This window comes from Peromyscus californicus, unplaced genomic scaffold, assembly GCF_007827085.1.
Source record: "Peromyscus californicus insignis strain IS unplaced genomic scaffold, ASM782708v3 Scaffold_22__1_contigs__length_63687245, whole genome shotgun sequence".
Classification (NCBI taxonomy): domain Eukaryota; kingdom Metazoa; phylum Chordata; class Mammalia; order Rodentia; family Cricetidae; genus Peromyscus; species Peromyscus californicus.
The window spans coordinates 63,519,913-63,543,196 of NW_026294525.1; the positions used below are offsets into that span (position 1 = coordinate 63,519,913).

At 46.2% G+C, this 23,284-nt stretch overlaps 1 protein-coding gene across 1 annotated transcript in view; it reads right to left on the minus strand.

Moving 5' to 3' along the window:
• Window positions 1–238: 238 nt before the first annotated feature.
• Crybg1 (crystallin beta-gamma domain containing 1) overlaps window positions 239–23,284 on the minus strand; it is a 112,401-nt gene continuing 89,355 nt past the window's right edge. The window contains exons 13-21 of the mRNA XM_052751563.1: window positions 18,070–18,196; window positions 17,851–17,883; window positions 16,652–16,764; window positions 14,622–14,751; window positions 11,711–11,850; window positions 9,466–9,589; window positions 8,869–9,027; window positions 6,965–7,127; window positions 239–1,836 (exon numbers count right to left, since the gene is read on the minus strand). Coding sequence (XP_052607523.1) covers window positions 1,748–1,836; window positions 6,965–7,127; window positions 8,869–9,027; window positions 9,466–9,589; window positions 11,711–11,850; window positions 14,622–14,751; window positions 16,652–16,764; window positions 17,851–17,883; window positions 18,070–18,196 — 1,078 coding nt within the window. The 3' untranslated portion in view covers window positions 239–1,747. The remainder of the gene's footprint in view (window positions 1,837–6,964; window positions 7,128–8,868; window positions 9,028–9,465; window positions 9,590–11,710; window positions 11,851–14,621; window positions 14,752–16,651; window positions 16,765–17,850; window positions 17,884–18,069; window positions 18,197–23,284) is intronic.

Consider the following 23,284-nt stretch of genomic DNA (forward strand, 5'->3'; position numbering starts at 1 on the left):
GTTCCTGTACATAAAGTAGGGTATTGTGGTACATGCCTTTTAATCTCAGCACTCAGGAGGCAGAGGCAGACAGATCTCTGTGAGTTTGAGGCCAGCCTGGTGTACAGAGCAAGATCCAGGACAGTCAGGACTACATAAAGACCCTGTCCCAAAAAAAAAAAGAAAGAAAGAAGGAAGGAAGGAGGGAAAGAAAGAAAGAAAGAAAAAGAAAGAAAGAGAAAGAAAAGAAAAGAAAGATGCCAATGCCACTTGACTTGTCTATCTAGAAGTTCTCAGTTCTTGTCCCGGAGAGCTCCCAGGTGTCAGTGCATTAAATCTTTGAGTGCACATGTGAGCACCTTAAAAAGTGCTCAAAAGGTGGCTAAAAAGTGCCTGCAGTTTAGTATGCTGTGCCTCAGTCTGCCCACCGACTCTCGGCTGTGCTAGAGGACTGCTAAACTGATTCCAGCATTTCATTACATGGTTAACAAGGAGTAAGTTTATTCAAGAGAGAAATCAAACAGGCTTTTGATAGGACACCTTACCCCACCGTACTATAGCGACATACACAAAGCCTACAGACATGTACACATAAGAAGCCAGACGTGCTGGATGCTGTTGTGAACGCTGTTTAAGCTGCAGATAAACTCTTCTGAGGAGCACACTTGCCTGCCGTTGGCTCCAGAGGGGAGGCAGGCTCGAACAGGTGAAAGAGAAGTGGACTTGTTGAGCCTCTGACCCGAGCACCAGTACTGTGATGAGGACAGAGTGAGGAGGATGTGTCCAAGTCTGGCAGTTTTGCTCAAAAGGACAATGTGCTGTTTGAGCAGCAGAGTCTGGACCAGTAGATCACAGCAGTTGTCCCCGAACTGCCTGCGGAGGTCTGGGTCTCTGCACTAACACTACAGAGCCCTTGGGATCTCTCCCTCGCTCACTGGAAGTGGCTGCTAGCTTCCCACATCTCTGCTTCCAGAAGGGAGGTCCCCGGTGTCTTCAGATCCAAAGCAGTCCCCCTGCTGGTAGCCCTGGAGAGACCAGGCTGAAAGGTCTAGGTTTAGCCAAAATTCTAGAGTATGGCTTCTGCATTATAGGTAGGTGACAAAGTAAGAGTTAATAAATTAGGCCATAATACTGTCCCAATAGCAGCTGTAAGGAGGGCATTAAACTATCTGTGACACTTGAGGGCAGCCCACAGGAGAATTAAAATAACCCAAGTTCTGCTTGTGAGCTGACATCAACATGAAAATTTGCAAATTTATTCACTTTGAACATTAACTGAAAATAGTGTTTTGTTTATTCTTGCTAAACTCCTTGAACATGTCTCAGTATACAGGACTTTCCCACTCTGCCATTCAGCAGTAAACGGTCCTGGAAAACGTTAAGGCAGTGGATCCTCCAATGCTGAAAGTCTTGTGATGAACAAACATGGGCTTTTATGCTTCCCACTAAGGCAATCTGTGTGTCCAGATCAGAGGTCTTGTCTCTGTCCCTGGAGATAAGTTACGATGTGGTCTTGATCTTTAAAACGTCTACACCCGGAAGCTGCTACAGGGGCAGCCTGTTTAAGGAGTTACGAGAAATACAAGGCAAGAAATGAGAACAAACTATTGGCTTCAACCTCAAATGTCTTTGAAAAGATAATTTCCCTGTCATGGCCTTCGGGCCACTTCCCACTTGGCTCCTCCGTCAGCTCTGTGATTTTATTTTTTCTTCAGTAAGGTGGCCAGAAATCCCCTGCAAACACTCCTCCTGCAGTCTTGGTTCAGGTTCATAGGACCATGGCTTCCCACACTTGTGTTAACTTCTCTGTGTTCACCGTGTTGAGGATGATGTGGTTTTGATCGTACTGCGCACCCCCTGAATGAAAGAAAAAAAAGTAAGAACTGTGCGGGGTGGGGGGTGGGGGGCAGGAAGGGGAGGTGTGTGTCGAGACAGGGGAAGAGCAAAAGAGAACTGGAATAAAAGCGCTGTAGCTCTGGGACCCAGGGGCAAGGTCAACTTGCTGGGCCGTGTGGCTAAACTCCTTCTGGGGACCAGCAACTCCACACAGCCCATCTTGCCTTCTGGCTCTCCCTTTTCTACCCAGCTCTCATAGGCCACTCTAGCTCCTATTACCCCATCTGAAATGGGGGGCCTCAGGGAAAAGTCTAGAGAAAGGAAAAAGCAAAGATGTCGTAAGATGGCACTGGAGAGAACAGAGATGTGAGATCCTAGTGAGCAGGCAGATAGATGTGAGATCCTCATGAGCAGGCAGGCACACCCAGCGGCAATGCAAAGAAAGGCTGTGGGGAGGCAGGCAGAGGCAATGAGTTCTGCACGCATAATAAAAATCAGCCGTCACTAGGTTCAAGGTCTGAATGACACCGGAAGCATGCTCAGGACACGGAAGACCCCCCCCCCCCCCACTGCTGCGAACTTGGATGTACGAAGTAATGCCGAGTATCACTGCATGAGTCCTGTACTTCCCTCTCACCAGGATATTTGGAGGGGCCTTTCCGAGGGTGCTTATTGAAAACGTGAGGTACTTTTAGTGTTAGAAGCAGCCAGTGCCCCCTTTCAAACAGCCGGGACTATCTGATTTTCCCCAGTGTGGAATCAGCATCCTTTCTGGTGCCTTATCTGCTTCAGCAGAAGCCTCTTCACCAAAGACCCCGTGGAAATGAAAATCTGCATTTGGATGCAGGGTGCAGCTGGTACTGAAATCATGTTTCATCCTCAGACCAAAGAAACGACATTCTTCTCTCCTTTAAATCATTTGACATCAAAAGGGTCTGAAAGAGTAGCTGGGGAAGGAACTCATCGCTTCATTCTTTAAGGAACTAGCTGGCTATCACTTGGCACCCATAGTGCTCCGGAGCTAGGTGGGGTGCAGAGCACAGGGAAAGGAAAGACTTTCAAGCCTCCCATTTAGGCCCAGCAAATCCTGCACTCTCCATCAAGACAGCACAGTTGTTGGCTGGAGAGATGGCTCAGCAGTTAAGAGCACTTCTTGTTACTGCAGAGGACCTGGGTTCGATTCCTAGCACCATCATGGCGGCTCAAAAACCACCCACAGCTCCAGTTCCAGGGAATCCAATGACTTCTGACCTCGGAGGACACCAGGCACTCCCAAGGTACACAGGCATACATGATACTCATACACATTAATAAATCTAAAAAGAAGACTTAAAAAAAAAAAAATCCCAAGAGTTCAGAGAGTATTAAGGACACAGCGTCTTTTTTCTTTCTTCAGGATTCTGGTGCCTTAACAAACTTTATGTTTCTCCCAGTGCCATTGGAATCACAAGACCTACAGAGTTCTTGGAAAATAATTTGATTAATTCTTTTGCCTTTGAGAAGGATTTAAAACATGCTAGGCCTTTTTTTTCTTCTAGAAAACATATTTCTATTTGAACGATGCAGAAGTCAACTGAATAGTTAAATGGCTGTAAACCGAAGCACAAAGCCCTTCCTTCTTTTTGCCATGTGTTTAGACACAGGTAGGAAGATGGTACTTTCCCGAAGGCCAGGTCTCAGGTGTGCAGGTGATGTGAACCAGGCCACCCCTACCGGTAGTTCCTACATACCCATGTCACCTGTGACATGGTGACAAGCCCATCTATCTGAGAAGGGTGCTGCCATCACGGCTATATCTGAGTTCTTGGCACACAGGACCGAAGAGGAGTAATTTGAAAGAAATTTGACATCCTAATTAAATCGCTGGTGTTTCCGTAAATGGCAGCTTAGAGTGGAAAGATGCTGCTGGGTGGCTTGTGACCCACACTGGGCAGAGGGCCGAGAGACTGCAGACTTAAGGCCAGCAAAAGGGACAAAGGGAAGACATCGCCTGGAGTCACCCCTTTTGTTGTGGTTCACTTTTAGTTTCTGTGTTTTACATAGTAGTTTGATTTGCCCGTTTGGTGCGCAATCCTACCAGGCTTGTGATGTCTTGAAACCGAGTGTGAATCAGCTTCCCCTGTTGTCATAGGATACCCGGTCTGGAATCATACTTCAGTGTTCACTAAAACAACTCGCTCCCCAAATACAAGGCCAGAAGAAAGACTCCATCTAGTAAGTCCCCTGCAGTTTTAGTCGGTAACGAAAACCACAGAAGCGGGAAGAGCTGTGTGTGCCTTTCTCTCGCCAGGGTGCTGGCCATGCAGCCTGCTCCTGTGGCCAGGAGGTGGCGCCATGCTCCCACATTCTGAGAACGTTCAGGGGAATAAGAAAGTAACTGCATTGCTGCCGTAGACACTGAAAACCCACAAACCTACGGGCCAGCACCTCACTCCAGAGAGTGGGACTGATACCCAGTGAACATCAGGGTAAAGCCGTAAAGAGGAGTCCCATAGAGAGAAGAGCCAGCCACTGTCTTCAACACAGAGCCTGGCACACAGTGACGACTGCTAAATAAATAAAAGACAATAAATACCCTAAGGACTACAGTGACCTTAACCCTGCATGCTGATCCCATCGGTTAGAAACACCAATGCTCACCTGCGTTGGGGAACTAAACACTGTGATTTCCCCCACCCCCAACATGTACTCAAATACCCCATCTTCCCAATGGGGAGGTGCAACTAGGGATTGAACCAAGCATTCTATCACCCAGCTACAATCCCAGCCTCGCTAGTGGTTTTGAAACTGATCTTGTGCAGGCAGCATGGCCCTGTAAGAAGAAAAGGGCTGGCAGCCTGGGTCAGTGGTTCTCAGACAGTTCACACTTGGGAGTCATCTGTGAGACGGGCCTCGTGTCTGTCCACAGATGCGGTGTGGAGACACGCTATCTAGGGCTGGTCATTTCTCAGACCCAAGGCTGCCCCTGCACTTTCCGTGACATTCTTGGTCCCCGTGCCGTCGGTAGTCACGTTACTCAAGTTCGATGCTTTCTGCCTTCCCTCAGTCTAGTTGGTTTGCCTCTCTGAACACCACCCGGCTCCTCGGGTTCCTGTGTCTTCTGACTAATGAGTGCGCTGGCCACCCTACCTGCCTGGACCACCAGGACTGCAAAGCGCCTCTGCTCCCTGTACAGTTACAGACGCCCCTGGTGGTGTCCACGCCCTGTTTCCCATTCTCCAAAAGTGCCTTAAGAAGCAAGCTGTCGGGCTGGAGAGATGGCTCAGTGGTTAAGAGCATGGGCTGCTCTTCCAAAGGTCCCGAGTTCAATTCCTGGCAACCACATGGTGGCTCACAACCATCTATAATGGGATCCGATGTCCTCTTCTGACATGCAGGCATACATCCAGACAGAGCACTCATACCAAGAACCAAGCTGTCACTGTTTCTTTGCCCTGACTTACTCATTTTCAATGACTTTGGCCCAGAGCCCTGATTAAAGTAAGAACTGAGCCAAATTCTGGCAGTTATTTAGAAGCGTGGGATGTACAGTGGGGTCACACGGTCCCCAGTTCACTGCTCAGTCTTTCCTGATAGGGAATAGAGAGTGCAGTAACCTCGGAAGACACCCGGTGTGGCAGAGCACACACCTGTAATTCTAGAACTTGGGAAGCTGAGGTGGGTGGGCTGCCCAGAGATCAAGGGCAGCCTGGGCTACAGAGTGACCTCCTGTCTCAAAAATAAAAATAAAGTAACTACAATGGACAAATAAACTATAAATCATCCCAGTGCTGTGATTAAGCTTGCTTTAATAGACTCGAAAACAGCAGCAGTGCCCGCTGCTGGCTGAGCTCCCATGTATCATTTGGGTTGGTTTTATTGACTGTTTTAAAAATCACCACCAATGGTACTGTGATTCTCAAACCATCACTATCAGCAACACCTAGGAACTTGTTAGAAAAGCACACGTGAAGGCCCTACCTTCAGACCCCCTGAATCAGGCACTCTACGGATGACGCCAGTAGTCTGTGTTTTAACACTTCTACCCTGGATGACCATGGGCCCCACTTTTTCTTCCTAAGAAGATTAGCTTCGCTGAAACCCTCCAGGCTGTCTGGGATGGTTATTTTGGTTGTCAACTTGGCTACATCTGGAATTAACTAAAACCCCAAATGGCTGGCCACACCTGCAGGGTTTTTGCTTCATTAAATAATTTGAAGTGGGAAGATCCGCTTCTAATCCATATCTTTGCTGTTAGAAGACACACCTTTAATCCAGAGGTTGGATGACCCACCTATAATCTGGGCCAGACCTTCTGCTGGAAGCCTATATAACAGCAGTTCTCAACCTGTGGGTCTCAACCCCTTTGGGGGGGGGTCGAACATCCTTTCTACAGGGGTCCCCTAAGACCATCGGAAAACAGATATTTACATCATAATTCCTAACAGTAGCAAAATTACAGTTATGAAGGAGCAAGAAAATAATTTTATGGTTAGGGCTCACTACAACATGAGGAGCTGTATTAAAGGGTCACAGCTTTAGGAAGGCTGAGAAGCACTGCTATATAAGGACATGGAAGAAGGAAGCCTCCCTCTCTGCCCGCTTGCCCTTGCCCTGGCTAGCAAGTTCATTCCTTCGCTGGCATTGGAGCCTACTTCCACAGAATCCCAATGTACACTGAAGACCAGCTGAGACAGCCAGCCTTGTGGACTAAACAATACTGGATTCTTGGACCTTCTGTTCATAATTGTTAAAGTAGCTGACCACAGCCTGTAAGTCATTCTAATAAATACCCTTTCTCTATATATAGAAAGATTTATTCTATATGTTCTGTTACTCTAGAGAACCCCAATACACTGTAATTCCTTCTAGAACTCGGGTTTGCTTTTGTTTTTTTCCAATGACAAGCTACCTTGAGAACCATCAACTCCACTGACCGAATAAAATCACAGCCTAGCACTGCTATATAAAAACAGGGCTGGGTATGATATAGCTCAGTGAGCACATGCTCAGCATGTGTCAGACCCTCGATTCAATTTCCAGAACAACAGCAACAACAAAAACCAGCCCCTGGCACCAGCAGCGTATTAGTAGCACACCAGCATGTTACAGCAGGCGTTTCCTTAACTAAAGAAGGGAGCATCACCACAGGGAAACAAACAGTGCTTACCTTTCACATCCAAGACTAAATGTGGCTTCGACTTGCTGTAGATCCTGCCATCCGACTTCATGCACCAGAACTGACTGTCGGCGTTTTGATCAAGGGCCAGGCCTAGTTTCGAGCCGGACGTTACGAGGCTGCCCACGATCGTCAGGCAGCAGTCTTCTGCTATCTGCTTAGGAAACAACAGTCTGTCTCAGGATACACTGCAGTCTCACAAACTGACGTCTAAAACGATCGTAGGCCCTGGCTGCCTTTACTCCGCATGAGCCGTTGCAGCTTTAGCTGGAGTAGCTGAAGCCAAACAATCAGCCCTTTATCTCAGATGACATGGGTGACGGTGAGTTCTCCATTCTCATGCACTGTAAGACTGCCCTTTGTAAGACTCTCCATTACTACTAAGAGAAGCCTCATGGGGACTAAGTGGTTAACACTGGTTGCTCTTTGGAAGGGCCAGGGTTCCATTCCCAGCACCCACAAGGTGGCTAACAACTGTCTGTAACTCCAATCTCAGGGGACCTGACACCCTCTTCTGACTCCATGGGCACCAGGCATACAGGTGGTGCACAGACATACCAGCAGGCCAAATATCCATCCACTTAAACGTTGAAAAGGAGAAAGAGAAGCCTCGGTGCAGCGACCCGCCCACTGTGACGTTCTCCCCACCAACAGTGAGCGTGCTCTGAGGCCGCATCTGTAGCTCACATGTGGCTTGAGTTTCCAGCTCATGCTTGCTCCTCTCTGTAGCTGCATTAGAGCAGCCACAGAATGCACCCCTACCCCCAACCCCACCCCCCCAAAAAACCCTGAAGTTACATTCAGTGGCTCCTTGTCTTTCATTCATGAGAAACATCTAAAATTTTCTAAATTGGCATGCTATGCAGATATAAAAAGTAGGAAAATGCAAACTCAGAAGAGGGTGCTTTAATGCAAAGATTTTCAAAGTCCCTCATGAAGTAACAAAGAGCATTGCTCACTGCTACACCATTCTACAGTGAAAGCTTATTAAAAGTGGGCTGTTCTGGGTAGGGGACATGGCTCAGTGGGAGAGCAAGCAGCTAGCATGTGTGAGGCCTTGGGTACAGCACACACACTGTTGAAAGCATTGTGATCATTTTCTCCTAGGCCTGCTGAGATGAGGTATTAAACAACGCACTGAAATGTTAGACTTGCTGAGGGTCTCACTTTATTGCATTGAGATGATCCCAGGGCAGAAGTTCCCTTTGTTTCAGCTCCAGTCCTTCACCCCTGCTTCTCAATGCTGGTTTCTTCTGTGTGGCTAAGCAGTTCCTCTCTTACAAAAGCCTGATTCTCCCTCAGGCACAACAGACATAATAAACGGGTGTGCTCCTGCTGACTCACAGGCACCAAGTTTAAAGTATCAGGAGCAAACAGGCAAGCCCATAAAGTCAAGGACTGAAGAAGATGCCCGGAACAGTGCATGAGCTTGTCTCATGGGATCTGGCCATTGCTGTTAGATGTCTGCCGCGGCAGGGGTGGTGAAAGCAGAGCGGCCATTTTCCATGTACAGCGTCTGACCGTTAGGAAATGGACTGAGCTGTGCAGCACACGTGTCTGCACCCTCATCCTGCTCTTCGAGTTCTCCAAACAGAACCTGTGGTTTCTGATGTTGTGCGGCTGGCTCTGGTTTATGGCTATGAGCAAACTAACACCATCACTCCCTGGCTGCTAGATTCCCCTTCCCATTTTAACTTCCTGACCCTGATTCTGATTCTGTCACAGCTGGGAAGTATTTTCCCAGGAAAAACCTTCCTATTAATTTCTAAAAGGTCTTTGGGAATTGTCTGTGCAACCCCAAATGCTCACTCTGCATTTGATGCATCTTCCTTGTGCAACTCCAAATGCTCATCCTGCATTTGATGCATCTTCCTTGTGCAACCCTGAATGCTCACCCTGCATTTGATGCATCCTTCCTGGTAGACCCAGATCTGATCATCGGCACCAACGTCTTCCATGACCTGGATCCTAAGAAGCTTCAGATCCTCTAGGTTCCCATTGGTTGACATAAACAGCCCCGTTGCTTTGTTTCGAAGTCTGAAGTAAATTCGTTTCTGGAAGACAAAACCCCAGTGAGAGTCACATACAGCTGTGCTGTTGGAAGAACTGAGACACACTGATGTTTGGAAGAGTCCAAAGTGAAGCCTATGGGTCCAGGAGGGAGACCACACCCCAGGGTCACGTGCTAAGGGGTCATGTGCTAAGGGTCTTAGCACTCACTGTTTACCATGCTAAGAGTTTAAGGACATTTCAGAGTGACGGGGCCATGGAGTGTGCCTGTGGACAAGCAGAGCTGACACATGCATATGTGCTACTGGGCCTGGTGGCATTTCTGAAATATCCATATCCTGGTGCCACAAACTGGATGTCCAAATACTGAGGGAAGAGGAGCCAATGCCATGCTTCCAATCAGAACTAAAAGGCTGAACTATATTTACAAAAATATTTTTTGAGAAGAGTCTACTCACAGCACGGAGGGAAAATTCACATACCTGAATGAAGGGCCGGAGAGAACCTATTTGGCGACAGCCACTGAACTCATACCAATTTGGTACTTCTGCAGGAGACAGTAGGAACTGCCGGCCTCTGTAGTTGCCATATTCATACGTAACCCATCTGAAAAGAGGACAAACCACCGTGGTGACAACATCCATTTGATGGTGGCCCTAACAGTTACATTTGTTTTCCGAACGCCACAAATTTATTTCCTCCCTCCCTCCCTCCCTCCCTCCCCCCCCCCCTTCTCTGCCTCTCTTTCTGCCTTTTCTGTTTTTGAGACAGGGTTTCTCTGTGTAGCCCCGGCTGTCCTGGATCTCAACAGAGATCTGACTGCCTCAGCCTCCCAAGTGTGGGGATTAAAGGCGTACCCACCCCATCATGGCCAGCTAACAACACTATCAATTCTGAGCTGAACTTTAAATACACATTGAAGGGCAAAATAAGCCCGTGTTCTAGAGCATTCAAAGCCATTTCTTGATAAATAGTGAATTTTTGGAGGATAAGGGGTACTTAAGTATTTAAGTCAGAATCCATTCTGAGAGAGAAATAGGTACATTTTCCCCCTCCAATAAAGCAATGAAATAGTGATGTTCTCTCAGTGGGACTCTCCAGTCCTTTCTGAAAGTTGTTCATAAAACATCTTCAGGTTATGGATCCTTATTCAAACAATTAACATTTACCAAGTTCTCATGTGGGCATGGGTGAGTGTAATGACTGGATAGAAATAAACCCTTCACAAGTGAAGGAAGAGGACCTACGACATGAAGAATGTATGAAGCCATGATGGAACCTGTTATTTTGATGCTAATTTAAGATAAATATTATAACAAGTATAAAACATTTTCTTAAATAAGAGTAACCTTCCCCAAATCCCAAAAACGTTAAGCTAGGTTCCTTCCACCCAGCTGCTGGATTGCAGTTGAGAACCCTACAGACTGAGTGCCCTGTGATCCTCCTTCTGCCCCACTGACCATCCGAGAAGGATGTTCTCTATTTTAAACCCCTAAACTCTAAAATGCTAACATTTCATCTATCTTATAAAATAGTCATTAAAACGTACTGTAAAAACATTATGAGCTACAATTCTAATAATTTCTTAAATATTTTTAGTGAACATGGTACAATCATCTGCTCATATCAGCTGCTGTCCCTTCAATATCTGCTGTTTCAATAAAAGGAAAATATTTTCATAAACAAAAAGTATTGCATGGATATATATTTATTTATGCCCAATTCAGTTTCAGAGTTACTCAGAGAATAAAACCAAAATTTTTCCAAGTTTAAAAAATTGGCTGATGCGGGCTGGGCATGGTGATGTATACTTTTAATCCCAGCTATGGGAGACAGAAAGCAGGTGGATCTTTGTGAGTTTGATTGAGGCTAGCCTGATCTATACAGCAAGTTCCAGGCCAGCCAAGACCCCACAGAGAGATCCTGCCAAAAGTTTAAAAAAAAAAAAAAAAAAAAAGATTGGGTGGTGGTGTAACTTTTTAGTGTGTGTGTGTTTTGTGTGTGTGTGTGTGTGTGTGTGTGTGTGTGTGTGTGATGGGCTGCGGACATGCAACAGCATGTATGTGGAGGTCTGAAGACAACTTTGTATAGTCAGCTCTCTGTTCTAGGGACTAAACTCAGGTCATCAGGTCTGCACAGTGAGTGCCTTTTGTTCATCCAACCATCTTGTGACCCCTCCGCAGTTGACTTAGTAATTTATACAACATCTGCAGCCAAGGAAAACCTAACCCTTTCTTACATGCTATAAAAAAGAATGCTCCATAAATTTGCTGAGTACTGTGTTGTCAAGCTTCCCCTGGGGATTTTGAGTACATAACCTAACCTTAGCAAAACAATCTGGATACATGAATGAATGATGCTTTACACACCAAGAAAGGTATAGAATGGAAGTGTGTAATGTTAACCCACCAGGAAATCAAGGACCATCTGTCAGTTCATTTAAGAGAATGTAATGCGTATTTGAAGTTTCCCAGTGTCCCCTTTTGGCACATGTCACTCACATCATTCACTTAATGATGTCAATGATGACATCCAAATAGTTTTCATTATGAAGAAATGGAGATGACATGGTACATTTTGACATGGTATGCATGTGTGTGTATTCATATGAATATGTATATGTGTTGATGTACTTTTTAATGTGCTTCTTAGGAAGAGCACATTTGTAAAAGCAGGAAAAGAGAAGTCTCCTGTTTCAGCAGATCAACAAGTAGGTGATTCACTCACATGCCACCAATGACCTGAACAGAGCGTATCTGAGTGTTGAATCCCATGGATCGGAGGTTGACTGTCTCAGCATTCAGTTCAATCTTTTTTCCTTTGAAGTTTTCTCTTTCAAAAAGAATAATTGTTGGTTCAGAAAATTCCTGTTTGGGGAGAAATTTGTTCATCTGTTAATAGTGCAGAGCTTTTGTAGATAACCTGAAGCTGATGAGATACCGTCTACTCTCAAGGCCAAGGCACAGGACCCAGCCAGGTTTACCTATCCTAGACTCAGCCAATCTGGATGTTTCTAGGTTGCAAAGTTAGAGAGGAAGGTAGGAAGCTTTTCTGTTGCATCTAAAGGCAGACTGAAATAGACCACAGTAGAGCAGGGGCATGGAATAGCCCGTGCCTAAAGAAATGGCTATATACATGGAATACCAACCCTTCAATGAAAATTACTTTCAACTTGGAGTTTTTTAGATGGAAAGCCACAGACATGAATGGTGATGGCCAGAAGGCTGTGGTAGTAGTGGCCTGGTGATATGATAACAAGGATTCTGTAAGCTCATGTTCCCAACCCTCTTGTAGGAGTTACAGTCAGGGGCCACAAAGACCACAGGTAGAAGGCACAGACATTTTAGAGAGGATAGCAGGACCCAACTGATTTTCAGACAAGGAAAACTTCAAATTACAGACCCTCTGCCCTAGGCTCTAATGATAATAATCCCAGGATCATAAATGACACATCAAAAAAGCACACAGGGATCACAGCTATTTCCCAACCTGCTTCAGGTTCTGGGGCAAGGGTGAGCTACATTACTCCTTCATTTACGTGGATGTGCCCTAACGTGCAAGGCCGAGTGTGCCATCAGTTAACAGCAGGATAGTGTTCATGCATCCAGGCAAGCACTCTATCAGCTGAGCCACGGCTTTATCCCACTACTGTACGCTGATGGCTTGCCACATTCCTCCGTGTTTCATGGCTACTCTTTTCCTGTCTCAACCGCATCTTATTATTTAAATAGGCAAGCAGGTAAAGGTGCTACAAAGCCAACACACATACATTCTTCCTACATTTCAGACTAAATTCATCAACAAGGAATGCTCAAAGCATTTTATGAGACTAGCTACCAAAAGCGAATAAAAATTTCCAAAACTATAGACACGCCTAGACTTACGTATAAGATCATCCTCTGGCTTTGTTGTATTGAATATATGGTTTGATTAGCTCAGATGACAGATACTGTTTAAGAGGCACTATCATCTTTCTCACACAGTTGATAACCTGAGTTGATCTGGAAAGAAGGCTCAGTGATTAAGAACATTTGCTGCTCTTGCAGGGGACCTGAGTTCAATTCCCAGCACCCACAACCACGGTAACTCCAGTTTTCTAGGGTCCAATGTCTTCTTCTGGCCTTTGCAGGCACTGGTACATGGTACACAGATACATATGCAGGCAAAACACCCATACATCTGACATTTTAAAAAGAACAGAGTGACCACAAGGAATTTCTGCAAATTAATGAGAGAACAGGCATCTGAAGAAAGAGATGGCAAACAGAAACCCCAAATGACAAGCATAGGAGACCAAGCCACTAATGGTGAGATGTAAATCAACCCTTCCACCAAGCTGACAGTCATGGGCAGTGGGAGGGAGGAGCTGTTGGTCTGCCAGGGCACTGTCCGGATGGCTTCGTCAGCACAGAGTGAGGCGCTGGTCTGCCCTTGAAATGCAGCACTCCACCCTGGATAGCTCTGGGGACCCCTTCCCACACAGCAGTACTTCTGCCCTGGATAGCCCGGGGACCCCTTCCCACACAGCAGTACTTCTGCCCTGGATAGCCCGGGGACCCTTTCCCATGAAGCAGTACTTCTGCCCTGGAGAGCCCAGGGACCCTGTCCCACACAGCAGTACTTGTGCTCTGGAGAGCCCGGGGACCCTGTCCTACACAGCAGTACTTGCGCTCTGGAGAGCCCGGGGACCCTGTCCGCCACATGTCCCCAGGGATTCAGGAAGCAGTGGTGGCAGAATATGAGACAGTTACAGTCAATAAACCAGATGTGCAGGCAACAAAATGGACAGCTCTCCAAAAATGGTAACATGAATGTCTCAGTAATGTCCGTGAGAACTATAGCATAATGTTGATATGAGATTAAAAGTTACACACACACACTTTACAAGAAGATTCAAGCTGTGTAAGACAGAAAGCATGGCTAAAAAGGGAAAGGAATAGAAACAGGAGTTAGGGAAAAGAAAGAAGTGGGGGAAAAGACGGGAGAGGGGCCAACAGCTCCCGGATGGCTGCTGTGGGTGTGAATAAATGGACGTCCTGAGCAAGAAGTCAGCGAAAGAGCCAATAAGAGACCTGGTTTTAACGGACATAAAAAGCACGGTGGCGCACGCCTTTAATCCCAGCACTCGGGAGGCAGAGGCAGGTGGATCTCTGTGAGTTCGAGGCCAGCCTGGACTACAGAGTGAGTTCCAGGAAAGGCGCAACACTACACAGAGAAACCCTGTCTCGAAAACCAAAAAAAAAAAAAAAAAAAGCACAAAAGCCGGGGGTAAAGAAATGGCTCAGTAGTGAAGGGCACCAATGCTCTTCCAGAGGACTGAGTTCAGTTCCCAGTACCCATTTCTGGTGGCCCCCAGCCTCCTGAACTCCAGCTCCCAGGGATTAGATGCCTTCTTCCAGTCTCTGAGGGCACCTGCACACACATGTGCATGCACACATGTACATACTCATGCACACACACACAAGCATACATTTAAATAAAAATAGATATTTTCTTGTTTAGAAAAGGAACAAAATCTGCAGGATAGCAAGCTCCGGTCTAGCGCAGCTTTAATCTGAGTGCTTTCCAGCTGCTCCCTTCCTGGCTTTAACTGCCAGGCCGCGAACAGTATATCCTGTGCCACTGTGTCCATACTCACCACATCTATAAAGCGAAGAGACTTCAAGGTTGCTCCAGGCAGGCATCCCATTGCTGAGAGACAAGGATAATGGCCTTCTTCCAGCACATACTGATTACCGGAGAAATTTTCTCCATCGTAAGCAACCCAGCTAGAATAGGAACAAACACACAGTATGAAATTTCTGTAACCCTATTTAAGAAATCTGATTTTTATGCCGGGCCTGGATCTCTGTAAATTCAAGGCCAGCCTGGTGTACATAGTGAGTTCCACGACAGTCACAGCTACATAGTGAGACCCTGGCTCACAATAAATAAATGAATGAATGAAAGAAAATAAATCTGATTTTTAAAGATGCCTGCTATAAAATAAGTGTAAAGCTTCTAGTTGACTTTTCTTTTCTTTTTTTTTTTTTTTTTTGTTTTTCGAGACAGGGTTTCTCTGTGTAGCTTTGCGCCTTTTCTGGAACTCACTTGGTAGCCCAGGCTGGCCTCGAACTCACAGAGATCCACCTGGCTCTGCCTCCCGAGTGCTGGGATTAAAGGCGTGCGCCACCACCGCCCGGCGACTTTTCTTAAAAAAAAAAAAAAAATCTGAATATATTTGCTGAATTTCACCTTGTGGCAATTTAATGTGCCGAAGTTGGTTAACTTTCTGGATGGGAAGGAAGATGGCTTTTATTTATTTATTTTTTATGTTTTTGCTTTCCCACCTCCCACCCTTCCTCTGGGCTCCCAGCCTGTGTCACTGTAAGCCTAGGAGTTCCCCTCCCTGTGTAAAGACCCTTCAGCCTTCGGAGCTCATCAGTCTCCGGGCTTCCTTTTTGCTCTCCTGGGGCTTCAACTCAGGTCCCTACATGCTCTCCCACTGACCCGCACCCCCTGCCCTTTGTGTACAGGGTCTCCCTGAGTTTCCTGGCTGTCTTCAACTCACTGGGTAACCCAGTGAACCTGTGATCCTCCTGCCTCCGTCTCCCAAACAGCTGGGATTAAAGTCCTGGAGCAGGTCCAGCTCTGGTTTTCTGAAAACTTCCTTCCATATACGCTTTCCTTGCTCCGAGTGCCTGCACCCTGGGCCAGGAGCCCAAGCCCGCGAACCGCAGTGTTTTGCCACGCTCCCCTAAAGGTGTTGATGCTTTTATATCAGAATCTAACAGATGCTCAGTGAGGATGGGCTGCATATTGGATACTGTCCTCTTGCTCAAGACACAGCAGAAGCAAAACAGTTCCTGCTCTCTTGAAGTCACTCCAGCAAGCTGAGACATGATAAACGATAAAAGTTCGCATGTCTGGCAGTAGGAAACAAGGCGGGAGAGAAGAGGATTGGCGTGGGGTGGGTGCGTGAGCCAAGAAACTGACACCTCCCGGTCACGTGGTCCGCATTTGACACCAAGTCCGTGCTCTTTCACTGTGCGGCACCGAACCACACAGACTGTATGTTAAAGGCCCCATCGCTACTGTCATTAGGCTTAATTCCCCTGGCCTCTTTATAGAGGGCTCCAAGGGCTTCCTCGGTTTCTCCATTCCTATGAAGCCTTTATAAGATGGCTGCTTTCAGCACAGCACCTTGCGTTCACTGCCTCCACCTGCCCCTCCAAGCTTCATCTGCGTTTCTTATGAATCCATGGAACTCTGCCCTTGCCCACAGGGAGTCAGGTCCTCCCCTCCCCTAGTTCAGGCTGGCTTCGCTTCTGCTGGCACAAGCCCTCTCCGTCAGGGTGTGGCCCTTCACCTGCCTGCCCAGAGTGCCTGCCCTACTCTCGTCTTCCTGTAAAAGAGGTCTGCCGTGGGAGTCCCGCCCCTTTCACAGCCGCTGGAGCTGGCACAGAACATAAACTGTTCTGAATCCTCCCGAGTGCTGAACTCATTTGTTTCGCCAGCTCATGCTGGCATGCACGTCCTCTGACCTCTGACCCCAGATGCTGCAGAGCAAGCTTCCCAACCAGTGTGGTGGTTTCACAGCACCAACCACCTACAAGAGTCAGGGAAGACTTGCAAACGTGTGACTTCTCTACCCAGATTATCTGTATCCACCCACTGCTGTCGGCTCACCTGCCTCCCAGAACTCTGCAAGACTTAGTCAAAAACGAATCATCAATGTGGTTTATTGTCTCTTCAAAACTTTGACTTTGGCCTTGGAACTGTGGTTCTGAAAACAAGTGAATCTTTAAAAAAAAGAAAAGAGAAACACAAAATTATTTTCCTAAACATGTTCAGGATTCTTTAAAATTTATTTCTTTTTATGTGTATGGGTATTTTGCTTGAATATATGTGTCTTTGCGCTACATGTGTGACTGGTTTCTATAGAGGCCAGAAGAGGGTGTCAGGTCCCCTGGGACTGTAGTTAAGACAGTTGTGAGCTGCCATGTGGGTGCTGGGCATCGAACCTCTGGAAGATCAGCCAGTGCTCTGAGACATTCTCCAGCCCCTTAGCTCAGTTTTTTAAATGATGCCTCAGATCTGACCTGCTAACTCTTGTTACAGTAAGCTGGTATGAGATTTATAAATCCCTTAACTTTCTACTTGATTACCAGTGATCAGTTAGGAACAGGTTGGCTGTACCATTCATGAGTATTTGATTTAGAGGCATCAAAGGCAGTGGAACAACAGAGGCAACTTTCTAAAGAGCACCCTCTTGTTAAAAGCGATGTTAAAGGCGCGTTAACACTTTATTGTGGCCAAAAGCAATTGTTTATCGGTTCTAACACTAGCAATAGACTAGATTCGGAAGTATGCGCTCTTGCTTCCCTCCTCCTCCGGGGATGATACTTGCTGACTTTTTAGAATCACCATATGCCAATAAAAGAGGCTCCAGTGGCCTTTGTGTCTCTGTAATTATAGGTGTCCGGCCATCTGCATTAAAACAATGTGACAATGAGGTTGATCTGAGAGTTGGCAATGCGAAAGCTTGGGGAGGCCATATAAAGTGTTTTCTAACGCAGACACAGCAAATGTGAGTTCATTTTATAATGTGCCAAGAGAACCATGTGCTATTACCTGGAATATTTACTTATGTAGATTCATGAAACTGACTTGATGGAATGAAATTAAATCCAGCATTTTATAATAAAATTTATGGCAAATATTTAGACATGGGTCAATGCCATTGATTAAGCACTACTGTTAATGTTTTCAGACTTAAGAATGGGTAAAATTAACAAAATGTCCCATACATCTGGCATTTACACTCACTTTTTCAATGGAAAATGGACGGCCCCTAATTATAGAATTTTTTTTTTTAAGTTAGTTACCTGATTTCGTCTCCTTGGACCAGTGAAAGAATCCTAAACATTTTTTTTTTAAAGAAGAGAGAGAGGAAAAAAAAGATTACTGAAGGAATCATGTTCAAAACTTTTTTCCTAGTTAAGCAATTAGTGTTAAAATTTATCCCAGAACACCTTCTGTGGCCGTCATTACACATGAAGGGAAGCCAGACTGACTTAATATTCCCATATGCATGAACTCCTTACCAAGCATATCGGTTGAACAGAAGAGATCTTACAATTTTTGCCTCCCCAATCCTCAAAACTGGTGTACAGGCCTTTATCCAGGACATACTGCTCTCCTGTGAAGTCGGGGTTCTCATAGGCTACCCATCTACAGAAACGAAACCATGGTTAGAGTTCGTAGTACATGTTCATACATAGAAACTGCCTCACACATCAGAAAACTGTTTTGCTGATCAGGTGCCATATTTTTTCCTGGTTCTTTATTAATATTTAGGGACTGATTGCTTTGTCTATCACAAAAGAATGCCGATGCAGACTTTCTGGTGTTCCTAAATACCAAACTCCTATGCCTCAAGAAAGCACCAATGAGAATAATTTTGTGCTGCAATTTTTTTTTCTAGTTTCAGGCCAATGAAATACAGCAGGTTTTAAAGAGTCTGGTTCCTTTTTTCTTCTTCTTCTTTCTATTCTTTTATAAAAACTGTTTTTCAACATTGAAAGATTTCTGCCGATAAATCTTAACAGGAAGCTCTGTCTCATATGTAACAAACCACAATGACTAATAAAAAGCCGAAAGAAAGAAAAGCACTTACGTTTTTTCAAACAGTATTTGCAACTTAGCACAGCTACAGAAGAACACACTGAAACAGTTCCCAGGGGTACCAAGGACAAATCTCTTGTATGTTTACATGTTAACTTTGCAGTGATCTCAGAAAGGCGGATTCAGTCAAACCAAGTAACTGACGCTGCTGCTTCCCGTGCAAAGGGGATGTCCTTGAAGGGGAAGAGTTTTCTAATTCTGTTCCATCAACAGATACTCAGTGTAGTCCTCAGTTAATTGTTCTAATGTTCCACTCACAGCTGAAGGGCACACGCTATGTTCAGAACTTTCCAAGCTGCTTGCAGATCTTTTTTTTTTTTTTTTTTCCGAGACAGGGTTTCTCTGTGTAGCTTTGGAGGCTGTCCTAGATCTCGCTCTGTAGACCAGGCTGGCCTCGAACTCACAGAAATCCGCCTGGCTCTGCCTCCCAAGTGCTGGGATTAAAGGCGTGCGCCACCACCGCCTGGCTGTTTGCAGATCTTTTACATCACATTCACCTAAGGGCTTGCTGGCATGCCCACTTCAGACCAGAAAGTTGCTCCACTTACTCAGCAAACACTGACCATCAGCCACACGTCAGAAACTAGACTGATGTGAAGACTATGCAGATGGAAGAAGACAGAACCCCTGTCCTTGAAGTTGGCAGGTGGATAGAGGAGCATCATAAATAACTATCTGTTGTGACACATTTGGGATGGGAGGTGACGGATTCAAAGTGACACAATCAGTTAACGGCCAGAACGTGAGTGAGCCTGAGGCTGACAAGGCTCTTTGTACTCTGTGACTGCCCGCCATGTTCTAGTAAAACCTCTATGTCTGTACCACGACCGAGACAGAGTCACAGTTCACTGTGTGAGGGGTCAATTTCAACAGAAATATGTCTACAGTTATCCCTTCGAGATGAACATCCCCCCCAGGAGGAAAAAACACTATAGAAACTAACCGGTCAGAGGAGCTCAACATTTAACATTCAAGAGCTCACCTCTGGCCATTTGCATACAGACACTGAGTCCCAGTCTCTCTCAGAAAATAAGCCCCCACCCCCATCTCAAAGTTACATTAGCAGTTTTTCAAACTTCTACACCCCCACTGTGAGGGGAGGAGTTTGGAGAGCTGGTCCTCTCTGTGGTCCTGACAGTAACTTTCAGAAATGCTGAAGGGGGTCCATTACCATTGATGAGGGAGGGAGCTGGCTGAGGACCCTGTGCTGAGCGGGAGAGGCCACTCATTTATCTGTAGTGCCTCCTCTGCGCACACATCTCAGGTAAGCCTGTGGGTAGGGAGCCACGCCACCGAAGAGGGAGCCAGCTCCCGCCACGGGGGCCTCTTCATAAGATAAGCCACAAAAAAACCAGAACTTGAGCACAGGTCGTATCCCAGAAAGCTGCGGCAGGACTCTGAGATTGTGGCAGTTCTGAGCACCAAAGACTTTGGGTCTTTTGGGTTGACTTTGAGGCAGGAAATCACCAATGAAGAGCAAATGTAGCCAGGACAGGAGCCCGAGCCCCACAGCCCTGTTGAAATAACAAGTGCCTGTGCTCACTTCCCCATGGAATTAAATAAACAACGGCCAGGTAAACAGAGGGCAGTGGGCGAGCCTCACTGACTCACTCAAATGGAAGCAAGGAAGTACATTAAGACACGGCTTGACTTGAGAGGAAAGCGTTCATCTAAGGCCTGGTTGAATCTCCCTGAATTGAGGGTAAAGAGGGAAGACACCCAAACACCCAGAGCCGAGGTTCTGTGGGATCTATGGTGTTGAGTCTACTTATACTTGGAACTCTTCAGGGGCCTTGCACAGATGGGTTCTGTGCATCTGAGTCATTCCTGCTGTGTTTGAGGATGGGTAGCAGGAATGAGAGAGAAGCCCGTGACTCAGCAGGCTCCAGCCTGGGGCAATAATGGCTTAGAATGAGGATAGAGGACAAACCTACCCTTCTGTGGAGGAGTGAAGGAAAAAAAAAAAAATAAGAACACTTGTTTTTATTCATTTATTTAGGTTCTCACTGTATCCCTGGCTAGCCTAGAATTTGCTATGTAGACCAGGCTAGCTTTGAACTCACAGAGATCACTCTGCCTCTGCTTTCCTGAGTGCTGAAATTAAAGGTGTGGGCCACCACACTGGGCTTATTTTTATCTAAACTCTAAAAGTGTTTTTGTTTTACTCTTAGTGTTGAAAAGTTAACCCAACTTCCACTGCTTGGTCAGGAGCACAATACAGAACAGGAACCGTACGCAGCTGTGTACGGGAATGCTTCTGGACTCCTTAAGAACTGGAATGTGGTTCCTCAAAGGCTGAGTTGGTCTCCTGAGCATCCTTCATAATGTTTCACAGCTAATGATCACGGGATCTAACACCATGTAATGATCACGGGATCTAACACTGTGTAATGATCACGGGATCTAACACCGTGTGATGATCACGGGATCTAACACCGTGTGATAGTGCCTCCAGGGTGGTACAGACCAAGAGTTTCAAAAGCTCTGTTCTGTCTGGACATGGTGGCCTACATCTGTAACACTCCGTCCATCTCCCACCCCCAGTTTCCACATCCACCCACACTGCACTTGGGAGGACTCTGAAGCAAGAGGATTGAGTTCAAGGCTAGCCTGGGCCATACAGCAAGACTGTATCTCAAACAATAAAAGCAACACAAAAAGTTGCTTCCAACGTTGAATTTTTTGATAAGAAATAAAGGAGCAAAGTAAAGCTGGGTCTGGGAGCACACAGCTTTAATCCCAGCACTCAAAAGGCAGAGGCGGGCTAATCTCCGTGAGTTTAAAGTCAACTAGATCTACATAGTGAGACCTGGTCTTCATAGAGTTCTGGGCCATCCAGGGCTACACAGTAAGACCCTTCCTCAAAAATGCATAATAAAAAACACAAAACAAAACAAAAATTGGGTTGCTTATTTACCAGTAAAAGTAAAGCCATTAAAATAAAACCACTTTTCTTGGAAACTATTAAAAACTGAATAGGCCAGTCGCCCTCCCTGCTGCGGTGCCTCCCATGGCGGGCACCGTCCCACCTCCTCCAGGCACAGACTCGAAGCTCCCCGTGCTGTGCATTCCCAGGGTTCAATCGCTGCCTCTCACAGCAGCGCTCCTGTTCCACATCAACTCTGTGTCCTATCTGAGGTGTAACAGACCTCAACAAGCGTTGGTCAAACGACACACTGAATGAGAATGAAGAGGTAACTGACCTCAGCATGTGAGTGCGTGTGTGCATGCGTGCGCGTGCGTGTGCATGTGCATGTGCGTGTGTGTGTGTGTGTGTGTGTGTGTGTGTGTGTGTGTGTGTGTGTGTACAACCGTGCCTCCCTTCTACTTCCCCCAATACCAAACCTCATTTTCTACAACAAGAAAAAAAAAAAGCCTCATCCAGGAAATACAGCTAAAAATGACTAAAAATAAAACATCAAAAAGCCTAACATCCCAGTAAAGGAAACTGATTTCAAACAAGCAGGACGGGTAAACAGGCTCAGAGCACAACAATGCCCTGTACTAACAGTTAACCTACATCAACATCTACCCAGAGTCCTTCACTTCCTCCACTAGGGTAGATGACCGACTGGCCTGTGACTAATGAACAAGGATCCCTGGTGAGTGTCAAAACCCACACCTGTTTCTTTAGGACTGATGCTCACTCTATTTTTTTTTTCAGACATAATTAGCTATAAAGGCAACCTGAAATACTGCAGAGGCACAACACCATTTTCAGTGGCTTCTGCCACATGTTCAGATGACTCCTGCCTTTGGTAGACAGCCAACAATAATCATAAAATGTTAGGGCTACAGAACAGGACGCATGGAAGGCATTTTCTGCTAAAACTGGAATCCAGAGTCACTGATGTCATTCTGCCAAGATGGGTCACAAGCAACAGCCTACACAAGGACGTAGTGACTAACTACATAAGCATATTCTACTGTGGACATGTGTCAGATATGCCGGGCCCGTGGGGGAGGCCCCAAGAAGTGCAGGAGGGCTGAGGCTAGCCTGATTCAGGTAGGCGAACACCAACCACGTTCAACAGAATCAATGTCAACTTCTTCCATATGTCCGTTTAATAACATTCTCACTTAGAAGAGACACCACCCGGATTGTGAGAACAATTCCCTATAACAGAAATCTGGCATCTGTCCTTCTGATGCTCCTGGGGAGCCACACACTCCAATCATACCCACTGGGGGACTGACCCGAGGGAGGAAGTTATACGGGCACAGCCACCTCTCCAGTTCAGGCATGAACCAATGAGCCACACCAAGGAGTCAAATTCAAACCCGGAACCTGAGCATGCAATGAGCTGGGAGAACAAAAGCCAAACATGGCTGAGGGCTACCAGGTGGAAAGGGCTCCCTAAGGTGAAGCCAAGCCCAGGTGAGACAAGTTCTGAAGATGCTGTTTGTTTGATCCCTAGTATCAGTCATGCCTGCAGCAAGGTATTTTTGTGTTTGAATGGTCATTGTCATTGTTACTCTTTTCAGACAGGATCCGACTACGTGACGCAGGCTGGTCTTGAACTCAATGTTTTTGCTCCCACCTCCTGAGTGCTGAGATTAAGAGTCTGTGTGTTGAATGCTGAGTAAAGGCCTGTGCCACCAGGCCTGGCACAAAACCTTCTCTAGGGCTTTTCA